At 33.6% G+C, this 20,587-nt stretch overlaps 4 protein-coding genes, 1 non-coding gene and 1 pseudogene across 8 annotated transcripts in view; 3 read left to right on the top strand and 3 right to left on the bottom strand.

The window, feature by feature from the left end:
- The window catches only part of LOC121172641 (protein MAIN-LIKE 1-like), a 22,670-nt gene extending 16,544 nt beyond the window's left edge, over nt 1–6,126 (bottom strand). Inside the window, exon 1 of the mRNA XM_041012845.1 lies at nt 6,035–6,126. The gene's annotated coding sequence lies outside the window, so the exon portion shown is untranslated. The remainder of the gene's footprint in view (nt 1–6,034) is intronic.
- On the top strand, nt 156–741 carry LOC121174159 (uncharacterized). Its single transcript, XM_041012847.1, has 2 exons — nt 156–419; nt 616–741. The coding sequence occupies exons 1-2, from the start codon at nt 156–158 to the stop codon at nt 739–741; spliced, it is 390 nt and encodes a 129-aa protein (XP_040868781.1).
- Nucleotides 818–4,322, top strand: LOC121174160 (U-box domain-containing protein 34-like; annotated as a pseudogene). The gene is made up of 2 exons (XR_005890014.1): nt 818–1,241; nt 1,678–4,322. The product of XR_005890014.1 is annotated as a U-box domain-containing protein 34-like (transcript).
- On the top strand, nt 1,814–1,878 carry MIR4340 (microRNA MIR4340). The gene has a single exon (NR_048660.1). It is a non-coding gene; the product is annotated as a microRNA MIR4340 (primary transcript).
- Nucleotides 6,127–6,251: 125 nt separating the features above from the next.
- LOC100816622 (uncharacterized) lies at nt 6,252–9,026 on the bottom strand. Of its 3 annotated transcripts, none has more exons than XM_006603789.4 (5): nt 8,514–9,026; nt 8,238–8,450; nt 7,969–8,148; nt 7,748–7,883; nt 6,252–6,565 (listed from the first exon to the last, which is right to left on the bottom strand). In XM_006603789.4, exons 1-5 carry the CDS (start codon nt 8,633–8,635, stop codon nt 6,335–6,337), a joined length of 882 nt encoding a protein of 293 aa, XP_006603852.1. In that variant the 5' UTR covers nt 8,636–9,026; the 3' UTR covers nt 6,252–6,334. The 3 variants fall into 3 exon arrangements, with proteins under 3 accessions (XP_006603852.1, XP_014627445.1, XP_003554876.1); XM_014771959.3 differs by having other exon boundaries at nt 7,734–7,883; nt 8,514–9,004; XM_003554828.5 differs by having other exon boundaries at nt 7,753–7,883; nt 8,514–9,004.
- A 3,802-nt stretch (nt 9,027–12,828) lies between these two features.
- On the bottom strand, nt 12,829–14,461 carry LOC102667327 (uncharacterized). Its single transcript, XM_006604900.2, has 2 exons — nt 13,901–14,461; nt 12,829–13,582 (listed from the first exon to the last, which is right to left on the bottom strand). The coding sequence occupies exons 1-2, from the start codon at nt 14,141–14,143 to the stop codon at nt 13,415–13,417; spliced, it is 411 nt and encodes a 136-aa protein (XP_006604963.2). The 5' UTR covers nt 14,144–14,461; the 3' UTR covers nt 12,829–13,414.
- Between the last annotated feature and the right edge of the window lie 6,126 nt (nt 14,462–20,587).

Raw genomic sequence — 20,587 nt, 5'->3', positions numbered from 1 at the left:
TGCTGCAGACATGACATCAATCAAACCTCACGGCTGGGTGGATGAATCTATTGAGTAAGTCTTATATCAAAGCAATTAAATTTCCCATCCCTAGCCCAGAATAACATACAATATAGTTTCCTTGAAACAGGTCTCCATTTGTAAGAGGAAGAGGCATGGATGGAATGTCATGCCTGGACTTCCCAGAATCAGATACAGACATATCATTTGTAAGCTCCGAGAGGCCAAGCAGTGGACGTTCATCCTCCGTTTATGACTACATTGACGCAGGCCGAACTTCTCGAGTTTCTACCAGTTCAGATCGTAGCTTTGGATCAACCCGATTGGGGGCACTCAAGTTCAACAACCATAATTCACCAGATACGCCATTCTCACATGAAAGCAGTACAACATCATTTTCATATTCATTACAGAGCGTGGTGAGTGAGCAAGTTTTTTTTTTCATTTTTTTATATGCACCACTTTAGTTATTAACTTATTGTCTTACCGAATTAATCAGAGTAGTCATCCATCCAATGGCTAGCAGGTTATGCTATTTGCTTGCTTTTATAAATTCTAGTTTTTCAAGCATATCTTCAAACACGTGACCATTAAAGGTTTGCTAAAACAATTTAGGATGAAGCAGCAGAAGCTGATATGAGGAGGCTGAAGCTCGAGTTAAAGCAAACGATGGAAATGTACAGTAAAGCATGCAGACAAGCACTTGCATCACAGCAGAAGGTAGATTTGAAAAGTGTATAAAATAGTCTCTTTCTCTATAAACGTGCTATTGCGGCCATTTCAACTTATACTACTACTCTTTTGTTTGCTAAAGTTAATGGAGTTGACCCACTGGCGACTTGAGGAAGAAAAAAAAATACAAGAGGCACGATTGGATCAGGAAGCTGCAATGTCAATTGCAGAGAAAGAGAAAGCAAGATGTAGAGCAGTCATGGAAACTACTGAAGCATCTAAGAAAAGTGCGGAGGAAACACAGAGAAGAACGGGTGCTGAAGTTAAAGCTCTTAAAGAAGCAGAGGAAATTAGAAAGCTATTGGACAATCTAGCCCTAACTGATGTAAGATATAGGAGATACTGTATAGAGGAGATTGAAGCAGCCACGAACTACTTTTCTGAACTCCAGAAAATTGGGGAAGGAGGTTATGGCCCTGTTTATAAATGTTATCTTGATCACACTCCAGTTGCTGTCAAGGTTCTTCGTCCAGATGCTTCTCAAGGGAAGTAACAATTTCAGCAAGACGTGATCAACCAGTGTGCATGAGTAATTCTAAACCAATTTTGTATTTGACTGCATCACATGTTTCCATCGCATTTAGTTTAGTTCACAAAACATGAATGAGACCTTGAAAAATCTGTTAGAGAGGGAATATTGATATCCATATAGTTGGACAAATCATTTTTTTTCTATCTCAAACACTTCCCCTTACATCTCTCTCCTCTTTTCCTTTTTCATAATGTGAATGGACACTCCTCGATCATGTAGTGATGAGAAGAGACAGAAGGGAAATTAAATTTTGGATCTCAAGGGTAAACCTAAAAGCATGAAATGCATAATTAAAAGACTCGTGTCAATTCTCTAGTCTGCTAGCTGAGTAGTTATTAATAATAATGCCAGGAATGAAATGAATAGTCAAATATGTTGTGGGAGTAATACTTGTAATCCTATATATATGCATATTGACATACTGAGCTGCATGAGACACCCAAACATGGTGCTTCTTCTAGGAGCGTGTCTGGAGTATGGCATATTGATTTATGAATATATGGCTAATGGAAGCTTAGAAGATTGTCTGTTTAAAAAAAAAAAAAAAGAACAAGCGTGTTCTGTCTTGGCAGCTGAAGTTCCGAATTGCTGCAGAGATAGGGACGCGCTTACTATTCCTGCATCAGATCAAGCCTGAACCTTTAGTGCACCGTGATCTGAAACCAGGGAACATTTTGCTGGACCAGAATTATGTGAGTAAGATAAGTGATGTTGGATTGGCAAGGCTTGTCCCGGCTGTAGCTGAAAATGTAACACAATGCTGCATGACATCAGCAACTGAAACATTTTGTTATATTGATCCCAAGTATCAGCAAACAGGAATGCTTGGTGCGAAGTCGGATGTTTATTCTCTGGGGATCATATTTCTACAATTATTGACAAGAAGGGCTCCAACGGGATTGGCTCACCATGCTGAAGAGTCTATAGAGAAGGATAGCTTCGTGCAAATGCTAGACCCATCTGTTACTGACTGGCCTCTTGAACAAGCCTTGTGCCTTGCAAAAATAGCAGTCAAGTGTGCGGAACTCAGGCGAAAAGATAGGCCAGACCTTGCCAAACTAGTATTGCCAGAGCTAGATAAATTGAGAGACTTCGCTGAACAAAACATGACCATGACCATGACCATGCCCATCATTTTAGGATGCACTGCGCCTTCACCCAGCCACAGTGAACCTTCCGTGCAACAGGTATGTACCTTTATTTCTTTCTAGCTAGCTCTCATGATATATACAATTCCATGACCTTGTCGAGATCACGTTGCAGGATTTGATCAGTGACCTGCAGCTTGCACATTCCGAAAGCTCATCAGCTCCATCAACGCCCACAGAAGGAAAACCTTAAACATATTCTGTAATGTCAAATTGTCTGTTTCAGTGTATATAACATGCATGCAAGGCCCCTCTCAATTCTCAACTAAACTCCAGTGCCAATAGAGTCTAGAGTAATGTACACCTTCAACAATAACTTATTTTTGTTCAAGGATGTGTGGGGTGCAAACATAGGTAGAGCCAACATTGCAATTTTTGTATCATCTAAATATCTTAGAGAATGCAAATCCTTCATTATCTAGTTTCTAGTCTCTATACACTTTCTACAGCCACAATTCATTTTCCATTAACCAGAATAAATTCACCATTTCCAAATTTTACTTTGGAAATGAATGTTCTATCTAGCTTTTTGAAAAGCTCTTGGTCATTGATCCTATGACTCGTACAACCACTATCAATCAACCAAAAATTAGTTGAGGTGTTGCTTGTTGTAAGACATGTTGTGATAACCAAAAGGTCCTCCTCATATTGCTCGGTAACAACTTTTACTTCATTTGGTGGTGACTTGCAAACCACCTCTATGTGCTGAAGGTTGCCACATTTTCTACACTTAACATCAGGCCTCCACCGACACTTTTGTTGAGAATTATTTGTCTTTTTGCAATGAGAGCAAGCTGGAGAGGAGTCCTCCTTGTTCTTGTAGTTGTTCCTATATTTACCTCCTCTTGAGTTTTCTGCCTTTGCTTGAAAAGCGTATTCTATGGACCATTCTTCTCTCATCAATTGCCTTTGTTTTTGTGTTTGTAATGCATTCACTAATTTTGCCAGGCAAATGCTCGACAAATCCTTAGTTTTCTCCAATGAAGAAATTTTTTACTCATATCTTTATGGCACAAAAACCAAAAATTTCTGGAGAGCTGAGTCAATGTGATGTCTTTGGAGAAATAGGAAAATCAAAAAAGATAAGAGAGAGAAAGATGGAATTTGAAAAGAAAGATAAAAGCTTCAAGTAGTTGTTCCTGATGGAGACGAGAGAAGGGAAAGAGAGAGGAAGAAGTAGTGGGAGAAAACTAAGAAGCTTAGGCCCTGTTCAGGGTGTTTTTCTTGTTTAGTTTTAAAAAATTTAAAAATAAAAAACAATTTTAGTTTTTAGTCATGAGTTTCAATCTATTTTTTGTTTTTAGTTTTTAAAAGGATTACAAATTGAAAAAATAATAAAATAAAGAGTCAATTATTTGATCTTATCTCACTCTAAGTATGAAATAATGGTAGTGATAAAGGTAGCGGAACGAGAGTAGCAGTGATATGGCGATAATGGTGTTGGTGGTGATGATAGTGGTGGGATGGAATAGTGGTGGCGACGATGGTGACAGTGATGGTAATGGAATGGTGATGGTGATGGTGACGATAGTAGCGGTCTGATGGTCGCGATGACAGTATGATGGTGGTGACAGGGGCGACAGTGGTAGTGACAATTGTTAACGTAAAAGAATAGAGCAGAATATGAGAAGTGTGTTTTTTCTGTGTACTGAGAGCCTTTAAATAGGCAAATTACAAAACTAAAAAGCACTCGTAATATGATAATAACTTACCACTAAGTCTGTTACCCAAAACAGAAAAATAAAATATGTTGTGTGCATTGAGTTATGAGCTATGAATCGTACAATCATATGACTGTAAGACTTTTTAAGGGCGACGAGTTAATGCGCGACGAGTATTAGCATGGAATCCACTATGGGAACCCAACGAGTTTAATAACTTTGAGGCGCAGCGAGTTAAAATTATTTTGAGAACAATTGAAAAGTCATGTGTTTTGTACACTTTATAGATAAAGTCTCTGTGCTAAAATGTTTTTTGTGTTAGACCTGGATCAGGAGGGAGAGACCCTGACGGACTCTTCAGAGTCTGGGCCATGGGGGTAAGAAACTTACAGATTCTGTTCAAATTTTCATTGGTCCAATCATAAGGACTCACTTGAAGAAGTGCAAGGAACACACTTAGGGTCCGTTTGATTTGTTAAAATATTTTTATTATGTGTTTGATTTTAAACAAGTTTATGGGACAACACAAATTAATTAGATGAAGACACTCAACTTGTTACTTAGAAAATCATGAAACAACTTTTTATCTCACGTACAAAGTATTCAAAAGACATACATATTCCCATCTCTCTTATTTCTTGTTGTTTATCTGTTGGCAGCAATATCATGAATTTCAAATCCACATTATCTACTAATTACAAGTTACAACAACTCATCATCATGCCATGTATTTTGAATTCACATTATCTACTGACTACAACAATCTTATCATGTCATGTATTTTGAATTTACAACATTATCTACTAGTCACAACAACCTTTTTTATATCATGTATTTCGAATATACTAATGAGTTTGCTTGTATGTATTATGTATTTTGAATCCTCATCAAATATACTAATAATTTAAATTTTATTATTCTTATGCTTGTATAGTTTTATGGTTCATTGATAATCAAATAATACACAAGACAAAAAATTGTCCAAGTATTTGTCATGTTGTCATGTGCTGGTGTCTATGGCCCATTAAGGGAATTACACAGTCAATTTTGAATTTTCTTTTCCGTATTTTATGGAGTCAATGATCAATTATTTATTTTTATTGCTTGGTTTCCCTTTAATTTTGTAATAATGTCACAATATCTTTCTCATATTCATGACATTAATTAAAAACTACTCCTTCTATACTTAAATATAAGAAAAAAAATGAACTCAAATATAAGCAAATTTTAACTAGACCCTTTTTAATGATATCATTCTAAAAATACCTTTCAATGACTCCTTTTTATACTTGATATCAAGTTTCAATAAACATACTTTAGGGGGAAAGATTACTTTTTAAATATGATTACAAGAATTAAAAGACATAATTAACATAAAGTTAGTTAATTTTGCTTATGTTTTGGTCCGAATGGAGTATTAATTAAGGATATACACTATCTTTTCCTCTTTTATTTTGTAATAATGACACCCAAATTTGATGTTAGGATTTGATTGGCGTTTGGTTTAAGTGTTTTCTGTTTTCATTTTCAAATAAAAGATAAAAAATAAGAGTGGAAATACATTTGTTTAAAATTTAAAAAATATTTTCTCTGAAAATATTTTCAAAAGCATGCCCAAAACTGAAAACAACACATCAATGTTTTCAACATTTTGTGAAGAAGTGAAAACTACTTTCTTCTCAATACATGTTTTCTAAATCTGGAAAATTTAAAAACAAAAATTATTTTCAGAAAATAAACACTTAAACCAAACCCCTTAGGTTCAAGACAATTCTACTTTTGCCTGAATATAGTGGAAACCTATGCACTAAAAAAATTGGAGAGCTGAATGAATTTTTATAACTTTTTGACTTGTTACTTGATGTTCTCATGAGAATACCCGGGTTTTTTTTGGATGTTGCAGGTTTCAAACTGAGAACTTCAGGCTTGTGAAATTTAAACTCCAAACCAACAAATCATACCCGGTTAATCACAGGTCCTTTCCTTTGTGGCAGCTTATCTTGATTGTTCATGGTTCATTTAAGACTTGTTGAGACTTGAGAGTGAGTTTCAGGGGTCCTAGAACAGTCATATATGGGGTCCATATCAATTTGTTCCTTTTTTATAATAAGAGCAGCATCAAGCCGAGCTAACAGACTGTAATTAAAGAGATGATTTGTGGGGCAAACCTTAGGTAAGGTTCAGGAGCGTTATTATCATTGTGAACCTCAAAAGGTGTTTCTGGCATAGGGGGAATAAGTCCTATCCAAGAAAGCAATCTCCTAACGGGGACCAACTGGTGACAAAATCCCTTCATATCGAGCTACTGCCCTTTGAGCTGCCAGCCAAATAGGAAGTTCTACATTTGGTACTTGGTCCTCACCTATTTGCTCATCTGAAGCAGGGTCATTATAAAGTAGTGATTTCTGAAATACTGACAATTCCTTTAGCCAAAGCCTCAATCTTTCTGTCCAATTTTGTACTTCATGTTTCTGACTGGCATTTTCGTAAAGCTGCAGAAGAGGGGGAATATGTTATACTGTTATACCAGACACTTAAGGTACAAAATTTGAAAAATTATTTTGAAAAGATAGACATAGTCATCATCTCATGCATACCCTAAACATGATAGTACGAAACCAGAGACATTATTTAAGTAACCATAAGAATGCTCTTATAGATAGATTGATGGCTAAGATTAAGTTGATTAAACACATTTACAGATAAACCATGTCAAGAGATTTACATTTTGTGCAAGTGAGAAAAAAATTGAGAGAAAACTGTTAATGGCTCTTATAGAAGTAAAAGGCAACAATCAACCTTAGAAAATGCAAGAACTTTTATTATGAAAACATAAATTGTTGCATGATTATGTATGGAGAATTAAAGTACCACAAGGAGAAAGCTATAATATCATTTATGAAAAGTCTTAGACAGTTGATACACTAAATAATTAGAGAGAATTATGACTCAAGAAAACCTGATGAACATCTTTTCCCAATTCAAGAACAAATTAATGAAGCCTGAAAAAATGACTTATTTGATTACAAGTTAACTTGTTTAACTCCTCTTTCTGCAATTGGATTAATACCTAAAGACAAATATTATATTATATAAGTATAAAATTTTTCCACAATCTCAATTCTTCAGCCTAACTATAGAATTGAGATTGTGGAAAAATTTCCAGTTTGGTTAGTTTGCTTGACTGAACATATGTGATGCCACTTGCTATCTCAATAAGATTCATACATATCTTGCATGCCAGTATATTAAAATAAGGTTCTGATCTAGTTTAAGTTCCACTGAATCATACTCTACATATAAGGAGATCAAAGATTAATCACCTAATTAATTGCATTGAGTGGATGAATATAAAGACAACGTCTGCAGGTGATCCTCTTTATATAACTCCATATCCATGTTATATTTTTCTTATTCTTCAAAGTTATTACACTTTTTACCTTATGACTCTGAATTTCTTTGCATAATCTCTAGTTTGCCAATCATTTAAATATCAATAGAAGATTGCTGACAGTGGAAGTATATAAGCCATATTTGATACATCTTCTGAAATATCTATTTATGCATGAAAATGTGTAAAGAATCTTCTCTTTCCCATTCCTAAAAAATGGCATGACTCTATCTCTACACACAAATAGAAAAGGTAACTGATGGAACTACCACAAAAATATAACCTCACTTATCCAGGTGCCAAGTTTTGTTAGTGGTTCTGATATAGCAAAGAAGGTTCTTCGAAGAAACTTAGACTGTAAGTAATCCAGTTTTTCAACAATTAATAGGCCCTTCTGCTTCTCAGTTGCATAGCCACGCCTACAAAAGAAAAAAGATTGATAACCAGAGATATAAAATTCAATATGAAAGGGCGAACATGCAGAAATAATGTGTATGAAAATACCTAAATATTATGGCATTAGACTCATATGCCCTCTTCCAATCAACATATACTGGCAAGGTAAGGAGATAGTCTGTGTTCAATGCAGACGTTAACATCAGGTCCCTAGCTGATAGTTCTTCAAATTGTGCATTTGAAAGAAGCTGCATGAAAGCACGTTGGAAACGGGTAGCAATGGTAACTCTGCCAGCAAATTTGGAACAATGAGTCAGTGAAAGCAGTATTTTGAACAAGAAAATGGTAATGCGGTGTGTATTGGGAGTGGGACAAACCTGGAGCCCGTATCATAATCTTTCTTGGTAGGTATGTCGAGAGATCGTAAAAGAGCGGTGAGGTCCAAAGCAGGCTGATAGTCATAGAGGTTCCCTTCCTCCTTGACATTGGGATTGGACACAAGTTGTTGGAGTGAATCTGTAAGTTGATAATCGGAACGCATCTCCTCTAAGATAGTTTTATGCTCGGCATGAAGTATAGAGTCTAAGCATCTGTTAAGAAAAAGAAAGTGAGATGCAGATAGAAAGGAAAATAAGTTAATAGTTAAGACTTACGAGGTGAGAAGACGAAAGTGATGGGCATCAATATCATCTTGGATAGAGAGGATGATGGCGTCTAGGAGTTGGGACTTGGAAACAGGGATGTATTTTAGAAATTCCTTCACCTTCTTCATCATCTCTGACACTGGGATAGTAGTCGGTGGTGGTGCTCTGCTGCTGCTGCTGCTGCTGCTACTGGTATTGTGAGGATGACTCTACGACGGACATTTCCTGAAGCCCTGAACAAAGAACCCTCCGACTCAGACCCAGACGGATACTGCTATGGGAATGTGAATAAGGAAAAACAATGACTGAAACTGTGACTGTGGAATTGGAACAAGAGCCTTGCTCGCCAAAGTGTGTATTTGCCAACAATATGACATCTGGAATGGATTCAATTCTCTTCTCTTCTGCTCAACAACAACGCTCACCTCACCACTCTCCCTCTCTACATTCTTTCTTTTTGTTGATAAACGGGTGGGTATCCTATATTGTGTGGTTCTCAAAATTGCCCCAACACAAACATTCACACTCGTTAAAATCATTTTCTTTATTATAAAAAATTCAAATCATTCTGAATTTCTTAACCATTTACGTCAAATAAGAAATTTATTTTAAATAGGTTTAATTACACATTTGGTCTGTATAATTTTTAAACTTATCCAATTTAGTCCTACAATTAATAAGTGTATTTTTTAGTCCATGTAATTTATCTTTTAATTTCCAATAAGTCCCTACCTTAAATTTATTTAACACGGTTAGAAAATTTGTCAAAATTCATTCAGAACTCTCACTTGCATTAGAACGCTCACATAGCATGACACCTCGCACCACACCTCACACTACACAACACCTCACCTCACACTACACAACACCTCGCATGACACCTCGCACCTCACCTCACACCGCATCGCACCTCGCACCACATGACATCTCGTATCGCACAACACCTCGTACCGCACATGTGCATACTCTGTCCCAAATTCCTTTCAGTTCATGACATAAACAACCTTAACCTCCTTTCACACTCGCAATAAATCAACCTTGATGAGCTTTGGGTTTTGCTCTAAATCAACCTTAACCTGCTTTCATCCTCTGTTAAAGAAGGACACATCTAGTTTTGAGTTGGTTACAACAATGGATGACATGAGCCAACACTTGGGTGAAGCAAATCGCAATCAGTTTTGAGTGACCAAGACTGAGATGAATTGAAAATAGAGAGGGAGTTTTGCGGTACTGTGCGAGAAGAACAACAAAATCTAAGGTTCCGACAACAATCTTCGTGTTAAATAATTTTAACAGTAGAGACCTATTGAGAATTAAAAGATAAACTACAAAGACTAAAAAAACCACTTATTAACTATAGGGACTAAATTGGAAAAGTTTGGAAACTATAGAGACCAAATGGGTAATTAAATCTTTTAAATAAATTAAAATTCTTAAAATGCTAGATAAAGGTTAGGTGATAATTTCATATTTATATTTTTTAATGATGTACATTCTAGGAAACAATTCAAATTAAAATGAGACTAAACAAACTGAAATTAAATACATAATCATATATATAATTTTCATTTAATTATATAAAGAGTGGTAATTGGCTCAAGGTCTTCTTTTTTGGATTGAAAATTGATAGGGAGGTTGGATTCATGTTTGTTACTTGTGAGAGTGATTAAGCTGTTGCTCTTCAATTACTCGACCAAGAAAATGTTCTCTTGCATCTATATGCAGCTTTAACTTAGAAGATTAATGGGTTCAAGCATCATCCTTAGAATCTATCATTTGTTCATGTCACTTTTTGTGTGTTGGATACATGGCCAGTAGACATGAAACATTACTTGTGTTGCTGATGCTTCTCGTGTTTCCTTTATTAGGTTTAGTTTTGTTTTGGTTTTGTTGTCTTTATTTCTCACTCATAAAAACAATATAAATAATTAATTTAAATCAATATTTGATATGAAAATTATTTCTATTAACGGGTTCAAGCATCCTTAGAATCTATCCTTAGAAGATTAATGGGTTCAAGCATCATCCTTAGAATCTATCATTTGTTCATGTCATTTTTTGTATGTTGGATACATGACCAGTAGCCATGAAATTAAGCATCACTTGTTTGCTGATGCTTCTCGTGTTTCCTTTATTAGGTTTAGTTTTGTTTTGGTTTTGTTGTCTTTATTTCTCACTCATAAAAACAATATAAATAATTTAAGTGATATGTCAATTATTTCTATTAACAATTAATAGAAATTTGAGAAAAATATTTTTAGAGATATTTTAACTCTTCTCATTTTATATTCTTTTACTTTGAATCTCATATTTTTGTGATCCTTGTGATATACTTTAACTGATTTTTCAATGGTGTGTTGAGGATGCGTTTGAGGTTGACGGGGATGAGGAGAATGAGAGAGTTTTTTTTTTCTTCTTTAGTTGTTTCTAGAGGTTTAAAATCATTAGAAATCATATTTGAATTTTAAATTATGAAAAATAAATTTTGTCCGCCAAATATGTCACAAATGTTAAAAAAAAATATATAATCTAAGTCGTTAATAATGTTTAAAAGAAAATAGTAAAAAAGAGAAAAATTGTTTGGAAGGCTGAAAACAAAAATTATCTAAATTTGAGATACAAACATAGGTAAGAAATAAATAAAATTCCTACCTTTTATTGCGATATTTTTATATGTTTATCTTTTAATTATTCTCTAAACAATCAACTAACTTAAAAAATAAATAAACAAACTAGCTATTTTGTTTCAAACTTTCATGTCAAATTAATTGTATTAATCATTAAACTCTTAAAAGATAAAAATTCGTTAAAAGAATAGCATTTTTTTAAAGTAAAAAAATGTACAAACAAACATTTATAAAGTTTTTAAAAAGAACAATTTAATTCATCCTTAAATTATTTTTTAATTGTCTCTAAATAGCAAAATTGGTTTTTCCTATCTAGATTTAGTTCATGATGATTTGAAGAACTAGAAAATGATAATTTTGGTTAATTATACTGTTTTTTTTATAGAAATTTAACTTTTTTTTTTACATAATAAATTTAACCATTAAAAAGAGAGACGAAAACAAACCAAAATTCATCATAAAGGTATGAAGCGCGCGAAATCGAACAAAGAATAAAAAACCGATGGTCTTACCCTATTTTTTTTTTCAGTCCTCAGGACGTCACCTTCTGAAATTAGGATCATAAAGATAATCATCATCTTAGTATTTATGTAATTCAAAATTTGTAGGATAGACACTACCATTTCATTGTCAATGGCGAGCAAACTTGCTAGTAAGCGGGAGCTACTGGACCGCTGGAGAGGCATCGAGGAAGAAGAGGATAACCACGACGACGATAATGCTGATCCCTCCAAACGTCGTAGCCTCCACCTCAACGAAGAATAATGGTTATATCTATTTCTCCCTTTTTTTTTTTGTTTTCAGCACCAGAAATAATTCAAACTACAGTCTTACTGATCGCTATTTGTTTTAATAATCATGGAATTGCAATGTTGATATTAGCTTTCCGTTGAATTTCGACTTTATTTTTAATGGGAATTATTTTGACTTGTTGCTGAAAGCAAAATAAATCAGAGTGATAATACTTAAATCAGACTTTTACTCTGTTTGGCGCATACGCATTATACATATTCCTCATCTCCTCTGTTAGGGAAATGCTATTACTTATGTTATTTCTAGTATAGCCTTGGTAGTTGTAACTGGATTCTTAAATTGGTTGTTAGTTAATTAGTTACTTGCTATAAATGGTAATTTAGCTATTCAAGTTACACATCTATTGTGTAAAAAACTACATTCTTGAATCCTCCTCATTGTAATTGATTCTATAATCAATAATATTCAGCTTGGATTTCTTTCTTTCCATAGGAATTCCTGGACAATTTCACACTAATTCTTCGAATCATTGCATAGATTCCTAGCATTTACTCAGTTTCCTAAACATCCATAACAATTGGTATCTAGAGCTTTTTTATCTCCTAGGGGAATGGCTGAAGCCATGCACACTCAAGCATCTCTGAGAGAGACAAAGAGTGCTTATCTGTGCTCAATCTAATGCTGCAGTGGATGAGTTGGTGGCAAGAATTTCTAGTCTAATGTACTCACTCATATTTATGCTAATAATCCTAACTAAATACGGAATTAAATTGTTGGAAATAAGAATATTTTAGGAGATATGAGTTTCTTTAATGTTATTTTTCCAAGTAGCCTAGATACATGGTATAGTTAGGTTCAATGCATCTAAGGAAGTAGTGGTATCTTTATTGTTTTCTTATGAATTGTTTTGGCATTGGTACACTCAAGAAAATTCATAATATATTTGTTTCTCTGTTATCAGTTCTAACACAAATCATAAAATGTTAGAAAACAAGTAAATTAAGAAAATAGGGAAACTAATCCCAAGAGATGATTTCTAACATACTCTATAATATTCTTAAATCTTAAGATATATAAACGTGTGTTTTGGTAGGCTTGGAGTGTTATATGTTTACATTGTCCTGTTTTATGATTTAAAGCTGAATCCCTCTATGGTTTTTCTCATAATGGCATCATAGAATGCATCCAGAGATTTGCAAGTTCCCTTCATTGCATTTCTATGACAACAAATTACTGAATGGCAACCAAATGTCTAACAAATCAGCACCATTTCATCAAACCAAGGGTCTTGGGCCATATGTATTCTATGATATCATTGATGGCCAGGAGATTCAGGGAAAAAACTCTGGTGTAATGTCGCTTTGTAATGAACAGGAAGCAGATGCTGCAGTTGAAGTACTAAGGTTTTTCAAGAAAAGGTTCAAATTTACTGTCTGTTTCTCTTACCTTTCTGTGATGATGCTTGCTTACAAAACGGTGAATGTCTCCTAAGGTACCCAGCTGAATTTGTTGGTGGAAGAATTGGTATTATTACTCCATACAAGCGTCAACTCTCTTCTGCATTCTCGTTTTCTTAATGCATTTGGACTGTGGAGCATAGCTGATATTGAATTTAGCACTGTTGTCTTGAATACTTGTAGATAGAAGCCAGGGATATTTTAGCAACAGCTTAGCATAATCTTTATCAGCCAGGTCCATCTGCAAAATCAAACAATAGCAATTTATTAAGGAGACGAGGAAATGGAGTATGGGTGTGAAGTGGTTGTCCACTGATAACTGAAGAAGACGAGGAAATGATTCGATTAAGCAATGGAAAGAGGCATGTTGGGAAGCCAAGATGGCGGCAAGACAAACAGGCTTTGCTTGGAGCTTTTAAAAAAAAAAGGAGAGAGTGTGTTGCAGGTCTTGGTCAACGGAAATAGAGAGGTGGCGCATCATGAGGGGAATGTTTTTGATAAGAAGCAAGTGGTGGTCGGGAGAGGGAGAAAAGAACAATAGTTGCTTGATACGAGTAACCTTGTGCATGAGAGATGGAAGGGTGAGAGTGTCAGCGGAGAAATATCTGGCGATGTTCATAGAGGAAGAGAGAGAGAAGCCCAGAGTCTCTAAGTAGGCAACTTTGCCCTTGTCCCCTTTTTGAGGGGCGATATGAAGAATCTTGTCCCTGAAGCTTAGGCCTGCATCCCACTCATGCCACTGCTCCAAATCCCTCACACCTTCCACCAACATCTTCACGTACTCCGGTGACTTTGACGCCATCCACACCGAATCCTCCAACGACACTCCCAATTCTCCAAGATAACTTGAAACGGCCCTACAAGCTTCCTGCACTTCCCATTCCTCCGAACCACGACCACAACGCCAATTTGATCTTCTTCTTTTATCATTATCCACTTCAAATGATGGATGCGTCAATAACACCACGCACTTACTCAAGTCAATCTTGTGTGCCAGTCGAACTGGGAACACAACTGGGACAAAGCAATTTGTGTGAATTTTAACCTGTTGGAAAATAAAATAAAAAATGAAAGAAAATAAATATGAAGAAGATGCACAGTCTTGAATTAAATAACAAAATAGCAGTAGCGAATTAAATTTAATTAACAGCACATGAATAATGCATTATAACATACAATAAGCACAAGAAAAAAAATTAAGGGAAGAAAGATATAGTCTGGGTTGAAGCGCGTAAACGCTATTCTTAGAGAGAAAACGCCCCCACTGCACAGGTAAGAAATTCTGATTGCGCTCCTCTCCCAAGATACGACAACCCGTTGGTTCCGATCGTATGCAGCGAAAGGATCCCCGAACCTTATGAACACCAATGCTCTTGCTCTCACAAAAATTAAGTTTTGTATAGGAAAAGAAAGAGATAAATTTTTGGCAGAAAGAAACCAGAACTCTCAGTCTGTCATTTCTAGAAAAGAGGAAAGAGATATATATAGGCATTTTGCAACAACAAAATATGACCGTTAGAAATATGACCGTTGAAAAACCAACCTACAGTTGTCACAACAAATATAACAAACTAGTTTGACTCATTAAAATAAAATTTAAAGAGAATCTAAAATAAATATTATTTTATAAAATAAAATTAATATATATATTTATAAATTTTAAATTAAAACACAAATATTTACCAACATTCCCCCACATAATTTAAAATTTTAAAAAATATTTTCTAAAAGATAATTTGTATAAAAACATAAGAGAAAGAGCATGTGATATTATATTTCGGTATAAGGAACCTTCCGGGTTTGAGCCTTATACCTAGTGTTTATGAACTTCCATCCGAGAAAAATGTAGTGACTTGATTGTCTTGAACTACATATTCTTTAACCGGACTTTAGTACACAACCCCTACAATATTGGCGTTCAATTAGGTTCTAATCAGTGGTAGCGCGTTACACGGCCTTGCGCTTGTATCTTGTTTCGTGAGTGTCCTTTAGAGATTAGCCCATATCTCACAGTGGCGGCCCCACCACCACACTCACTAGGTGAATCCTCAAAGAGTGAGTTGTGACCCTCACCCCTACAATAATTGTCATCGGATTCATTAAGAGGTATTTTGTTTTTTTTTTATACCAAAAATACACATATATAAATACCTCAACCTTAATATTGCCACAATTTATAATACACCTCGTCATAGGAATGAGAAACGGAACAACTCCGCCAAATTTCATTTTGGTGTACTTTAGTCAACAAACAATTTCGTTGTTACCCGTTGAACTTCATTCATGGGATCACCAATCACACGGAGACGGGTGTCCATTGTTGCAACTAAATAATGGGCTTTAATCTCATTCCCCTCGACGACTCAAATACTTGTTGACATGTCAACCTTTTTGTAAGCAGATCCGCAATATTATTTTTTGACCTGACAAAGTCAAGAGAAATGACATCATGAGAAATCAAATTTCTTATAGACTTATGTCTCACTCTTAAGTGTCTTCTTTTTCATTAAAATTTTGCTAGTCCCTTTAGATATAGCAATTTGATTATCACAATGCATTGGAATTGGAGGTATAGGCTTATTCAACAATGGTAGATCACATAACAACTTTTTAAGAAACTCAGCCTCACTAGTAGCAGTATCTAAAGCAATAATTTCTGCTTCCATAGTAGAACGTGAAATAATAGTTTGTTTAACAGATTTCCATGATACTGCACCACCAGCTAAAGTAAAAACATAACCACTTATTGATTTTGTTTCATCAGAATCAGAAATCCAATTTGCATTACTAAACCCCTCAATTACTGCAGGAAAACATGTATAATGAATGCCATAATTGATGGTTCCTTTTAAGTATCTAAAAACTCTTTATAATGCAATCCAATGAGAATGATCAGGATTATTAGTATACCTTCCTAATCTACCAACTGCATATGCAATGTCAGGCCTAGAGAAGTTTGTCAAATGCAACAAAGAACCGATACTTTGAGAATATTTACGTGAAGAAAATCCTTTACTCAAATTTTTCTTTAACTTGATAGATAAGAGTCATAAGGAGTAAAAACATGTTTCTCATCAAAATAATTAAACTTCTTCAATAGCTTTTCAACATAATAAGATTTGGTAAAACTCATGCCATCATTTTTCTTTATAAGCTTAATTCCCAAAATCACATCTACTTGACCAAGGTCTTTTATGTCAAAGTTTCTTAAACAATAAGGACTTCACATCATTTATGAAATGCATGTTACTACCAAATATCAATATGTCATCCAGATTCAAACATAAAATGACACATTCGTTATCATAAAAAAAAATTTCACATACACACATTTATCACTATCATTAATTTGAAAATCATACGAAAGAATAACTTGATCAAACTTGTGTGTCATTGCTTTGGGGCTTGTTTCAAACCATATAAAGATTTAACAATTTATTTTTTAAGGAAAAAGATTTTCAAAGAAAGTGACATCTCTAGATTGCATAATAGTAACATTAGAAATTTCAGTCACTTCTGAATTAACAACTAAGAATCTATAAGTAATATTATGTAAACAATATCCAACAAAATACAATTAACATATTTTTTTTTTCAAAATTTCCTTTTCTTATTAATAGACATATTAACATTTACTAGACACCCCCACACTTTAAAATATTTCAGATTTGGTTCTCTTTTTCTCCATAGCTCATAAAGATTTTTTTTTAATAAGGTACTCTATTAAGAATACGACATGCAGAATATAAAGTTTCACCAAAATGTTTATTTTATTGTTTTTGTGTGTTATATTTTCACATGTTTATTATTATTACAGCAAAAAGCTACATATATAGAAGCAATCAGTCACTAACGTGTAACAACAAAATATTTACAAAAATAATGTTAAGAAACAGAAAATAAAAATCGAACAAACTTCCTAACATTAAATATTTGTAACGTTCACAAAGGAAATTGACCAAGTAAAACATTGGTTCCTAACATATAGGAATAAAAATTAGTGGGATGCTTTTAGTTTTTCACATAAACTAATTCTAAAAGCATTTTATCTTAAACAAAAATACAATTGACAAGGAAAATATTTTTCAACAATCTCATACTAATTTAAAATTTCAGGAAATAAATAATATAATAAAAAAAATTTAATGGAACATAATGCATTGTATTTTCATCCATTAATTTTTCATGCTTACTCGAAAGGAACTCAATCATATCCATTATAGATATTTTGATACAACATCATGCTACTGTAGAAAAGACTATGCAAGAAGAAAGTATAAAACATTTTCTCTCTAAAACAGTTTTCTTTCTAAGACTGTTGGAAAATAAAATAAAAAATGAAAGAAAATAAATATGAAGAAGATGCACAGTCTTGAATTAAATAACAAAATAGCAGTAGCGAATTAAATTTAATTAACAGCACATGAATAATGCATTATAACATACAATAAGCACAAGAAAAAAAAATTAAGGAAAGAAAGATATAGCCTGGGTTGAAGCGCATAAACGCTATCCTTAGAGAGAAAACGCCCCCACTGCACAGATAAGAAATTCTTATTGCGCTCCTCTCCCAAGATACGACAACCCGTTGGTTCCGATCGTGTGCAGCGAAAGGATCCCCGAACCTTATGAACACTAATGCTCTTGCTCTCACAAAAATTAAGTTTTGTATAGGAAAAGAAAGAGATAAATTTTTGGCAGAAAGAAACCAGAACTCTCAGTCTGTCATTTCTAGAAAAGAGGAAAAAAATATATATAGGCATTTTGCAACAACAAAATATGACCGTTAAAAATATGACCATTAAAAAACCAACCTACAGTTGTCACAACAAATATAACAAACTAGTTTGACTCATTAAAACAAAATTTAAAGAGAATCTAAAATAAATATTATTTTATAAAATAAAATTAATATATATATTTATAAATTTTAAATTAAAACACAGATATTTACCAACATAACCAACATCTTCAATTAACATTACAACCGTCCCTTTCTTTCCTTTATCCTAAAACCCACTTTATATCTTAAATCCTACAAGTGGGCCCAACCAGACCCTGGCAAGTTTTTGGTAGAGATGATCTCGGGATGCCTCCTATATCTGGAGAAGTATTCAGAAGGGAGTTGGTGAACTGAAAGAGGGATTTGGACCTCGTTCGGGCGTAAGACAATCTCATTTCAGGTACTCAAATTGTGATTGATGAAATTAGGTTCCAGTCCCTACTACTCCTATGGGGGCTGATGTTATGATGCGGCTAACCCAATCTGGAAGAGGATATGGCGTGTTGCTGCTCAAGAGAAAATCCGGTTCTTCCTTTGGCAAGCTTTTTGTGCTGCATTGCCAACCAACAACAAGCGTTTTGCTTGCAATCTATCTCCCTTTGCAGCTCTGCACCGAAGGAGAACATTCTACATGCCTCGAGGGATTGCCCACACTCGAAAGAAGTCTGGCGGCGACTTGGGTTCCAGTCTAGGAGAATTCTGACTTGCAAAGATAATAAAGAATGGGTTCTAGCAGGTGGAATATTCATTATGTATGTAAATTAGTGAGAAGAACAGCTACTGAACTGGATATCTTTTGTGCTAAGACTCCTATTGTAATCCTCATACGAAGATGAATGGTTGAGTCATGATGTAATGGGGGATGGTGGGGTTCTTCGCGACTCCAATGGAAACTGGGTGTTTGGTTTTGCTCAACATTACGGACTGGGGAGCCCTCTGAAGGGGGAGCTGTTGGCATTTGGGCTTTAAAAAGATTGCTGGGAAGTCTCTAAGATGCCTGAGCTTACAATTCAGGAGACAGATATGCACGCGCATATGGAAATCATTCAGACAGGGGAATTGCGTTAGATGTTTTATTTACGTGACTTAACTAGCGGTAGTGGGTGGATATCTTTCCTCTCCTTTGATTCATTTTGATTCTCTCTTTCTGTATGTATGTCCATCTACATGCTTCGTTGTAATCTTTCTACCTTATAAGAAATGTAAGTAACTGATGATTTTCCTAACAATACAACAACAACAGCGACTTACCTCTGACAACATAACCCTTTTTCGTACATGATACCACAACATCTCCTTCCTTACCTCATTGCACTTCTTCATATAACAACCTTAATGCAGGTTAAAGTTTTAAACAGATTGTAAAAATGATAAAGTTTTTGTTAATTTTGCTCATGTCAATGTTACAAAACAGGAAAAGAAAATGTTATGATAAAAAAAAATTTCTTCATATTATTTCGATATCATTGTATTATCCATTCTTTCTACAGTTTTGATCAAAGGTGCTTCCATCAATAACAATAACTTTGGTGCATATTCTCCTGTCATTTTATGTACTTATTATCAATTATTTTTGTTTCAACTCATTCTTACACATTTTTCTGTATTTTATTTTATTTATTTATTACTAATGATTGTTTTTAATTAATTTAACATATATTTTACGGAATATGCAATTAGAGACTATCAGAGTGTCAATAAGGAGATCATTTATGAAAAAAGGGGAAGGGATAATATTTTTTTTCAAAGCCAAAACTGTTGTGATTTTCATGGCGAATTAATTATATATGTTTTAATATTGTTTTTTTTTCAATATATTTTGTATATTTAATATTTTATATAGTTTTTTTAATAACGTTAAGAGATTTGATTTGTGTTGTAAAGGGAAAAAAATAATGCAATTATACAAAGTATATTAAATAAAATAATATTAAAAAATATAAAAATATATTAAATAAAATAATATCCAAAAATATACATAAAATAAATTAAATAAGAAAATATTAAAATATATATATAAAATATTAAATAAAAAAGATAGAAAATATTAAATAAAACTTAAAAAACTAAAAAAAATATATTTATTAAATAATTAAATTTATTTTTAAAAAAAAAAATCAACATAAATTACTTCTCAACAAAATATCACTAGCATACTTACTTCGTTTATCTAGCTGTATTATTATTATTATTATTCTCTATGTACCATTTGAAGAGTTATTAATTTTTTTTTCAAATTATAAAAATTTATAATTAATATATAAATATTTATAATTTAATTTATATCATTTTATATGTTTTTATTTTGAATAATTTACATATTTTTCTTTTACTAGTCTATAGTTAAAATTAATAAATCATTATGTAAATTATTTACACATTTTTAAAATTGATTTTAATATAGAAATTATTTTTAGTCTAATTATTAACGTAAAATTAAAAAATATTTATATATTAAATATT

Source organism: Glycine max, chromosome 19 (genome assembly GCF_000004515.6).
Source record: "Glycine max cultivar Williams 82 chromosome 19, Glycine_max_v4.0, whole genome shotgun sequence".
Taxonomy (NCBI): domain Eukaryota; kingdom Viridiplantae; phylum Streptophyta; class Magnoliopsida; order Fabales; family Fabaceae; genus Glycine; species Glycine max.
The sequence above is the reverse complement of the archived record's forward strand: the minus strand, read 5'-3'. Positions and strand labels throughout refer to the sequence as shown.

Coding starts and splice junctions, on each gene's coding strand:
- LOC121174159 (XM_041012847.1), top strand. CDS start 156: ATGGATGGAATGTCATGCCTGGACTTCCCAGAATCAGATACAGACATA. Junction 420..615: donor CATATTCATTACAGAGCGTG/GTGAGTGAGCAA, acceptor AAAACAATTTAG/GATGAAGCAGCAGAAGCTGA.
- LOC100816622 (XM_006603789.4), bottom strand. CDS start 8,635: ATGATGAAGAAGGTGAAGGAATTTCTAAAATACATCCCTGTTTCCAAG. Junction 7,884..7,968: donor TCTAATGCCATAATATTTAG/GTATTTTCATAC, acceptor TTTCTTTTGTAG/GCGTGGCTATGCAACTGAGA. Junction 6,566..7,747: donor TTGGCACCTGGATAAGTGAG/GTTATATTTTTG, acceptor CCTCTTCTGCAG/CTTTACGAAAATGCCAGTCA.
- LOC102667327 (XM_006604900.2), bottom strand. CDS start 14,143: ATGGCGTCAAAGTCACCGGAGTACGTGAAGATGTTGGTGGAAGGTGTG. Junction 13,583..13,900: donor TTCCATCTCTCATGCACAAG/GTTACTCGTATC, acceptor TTGATTTTGCAG/ATGGACCTGGCTGATAAAGA.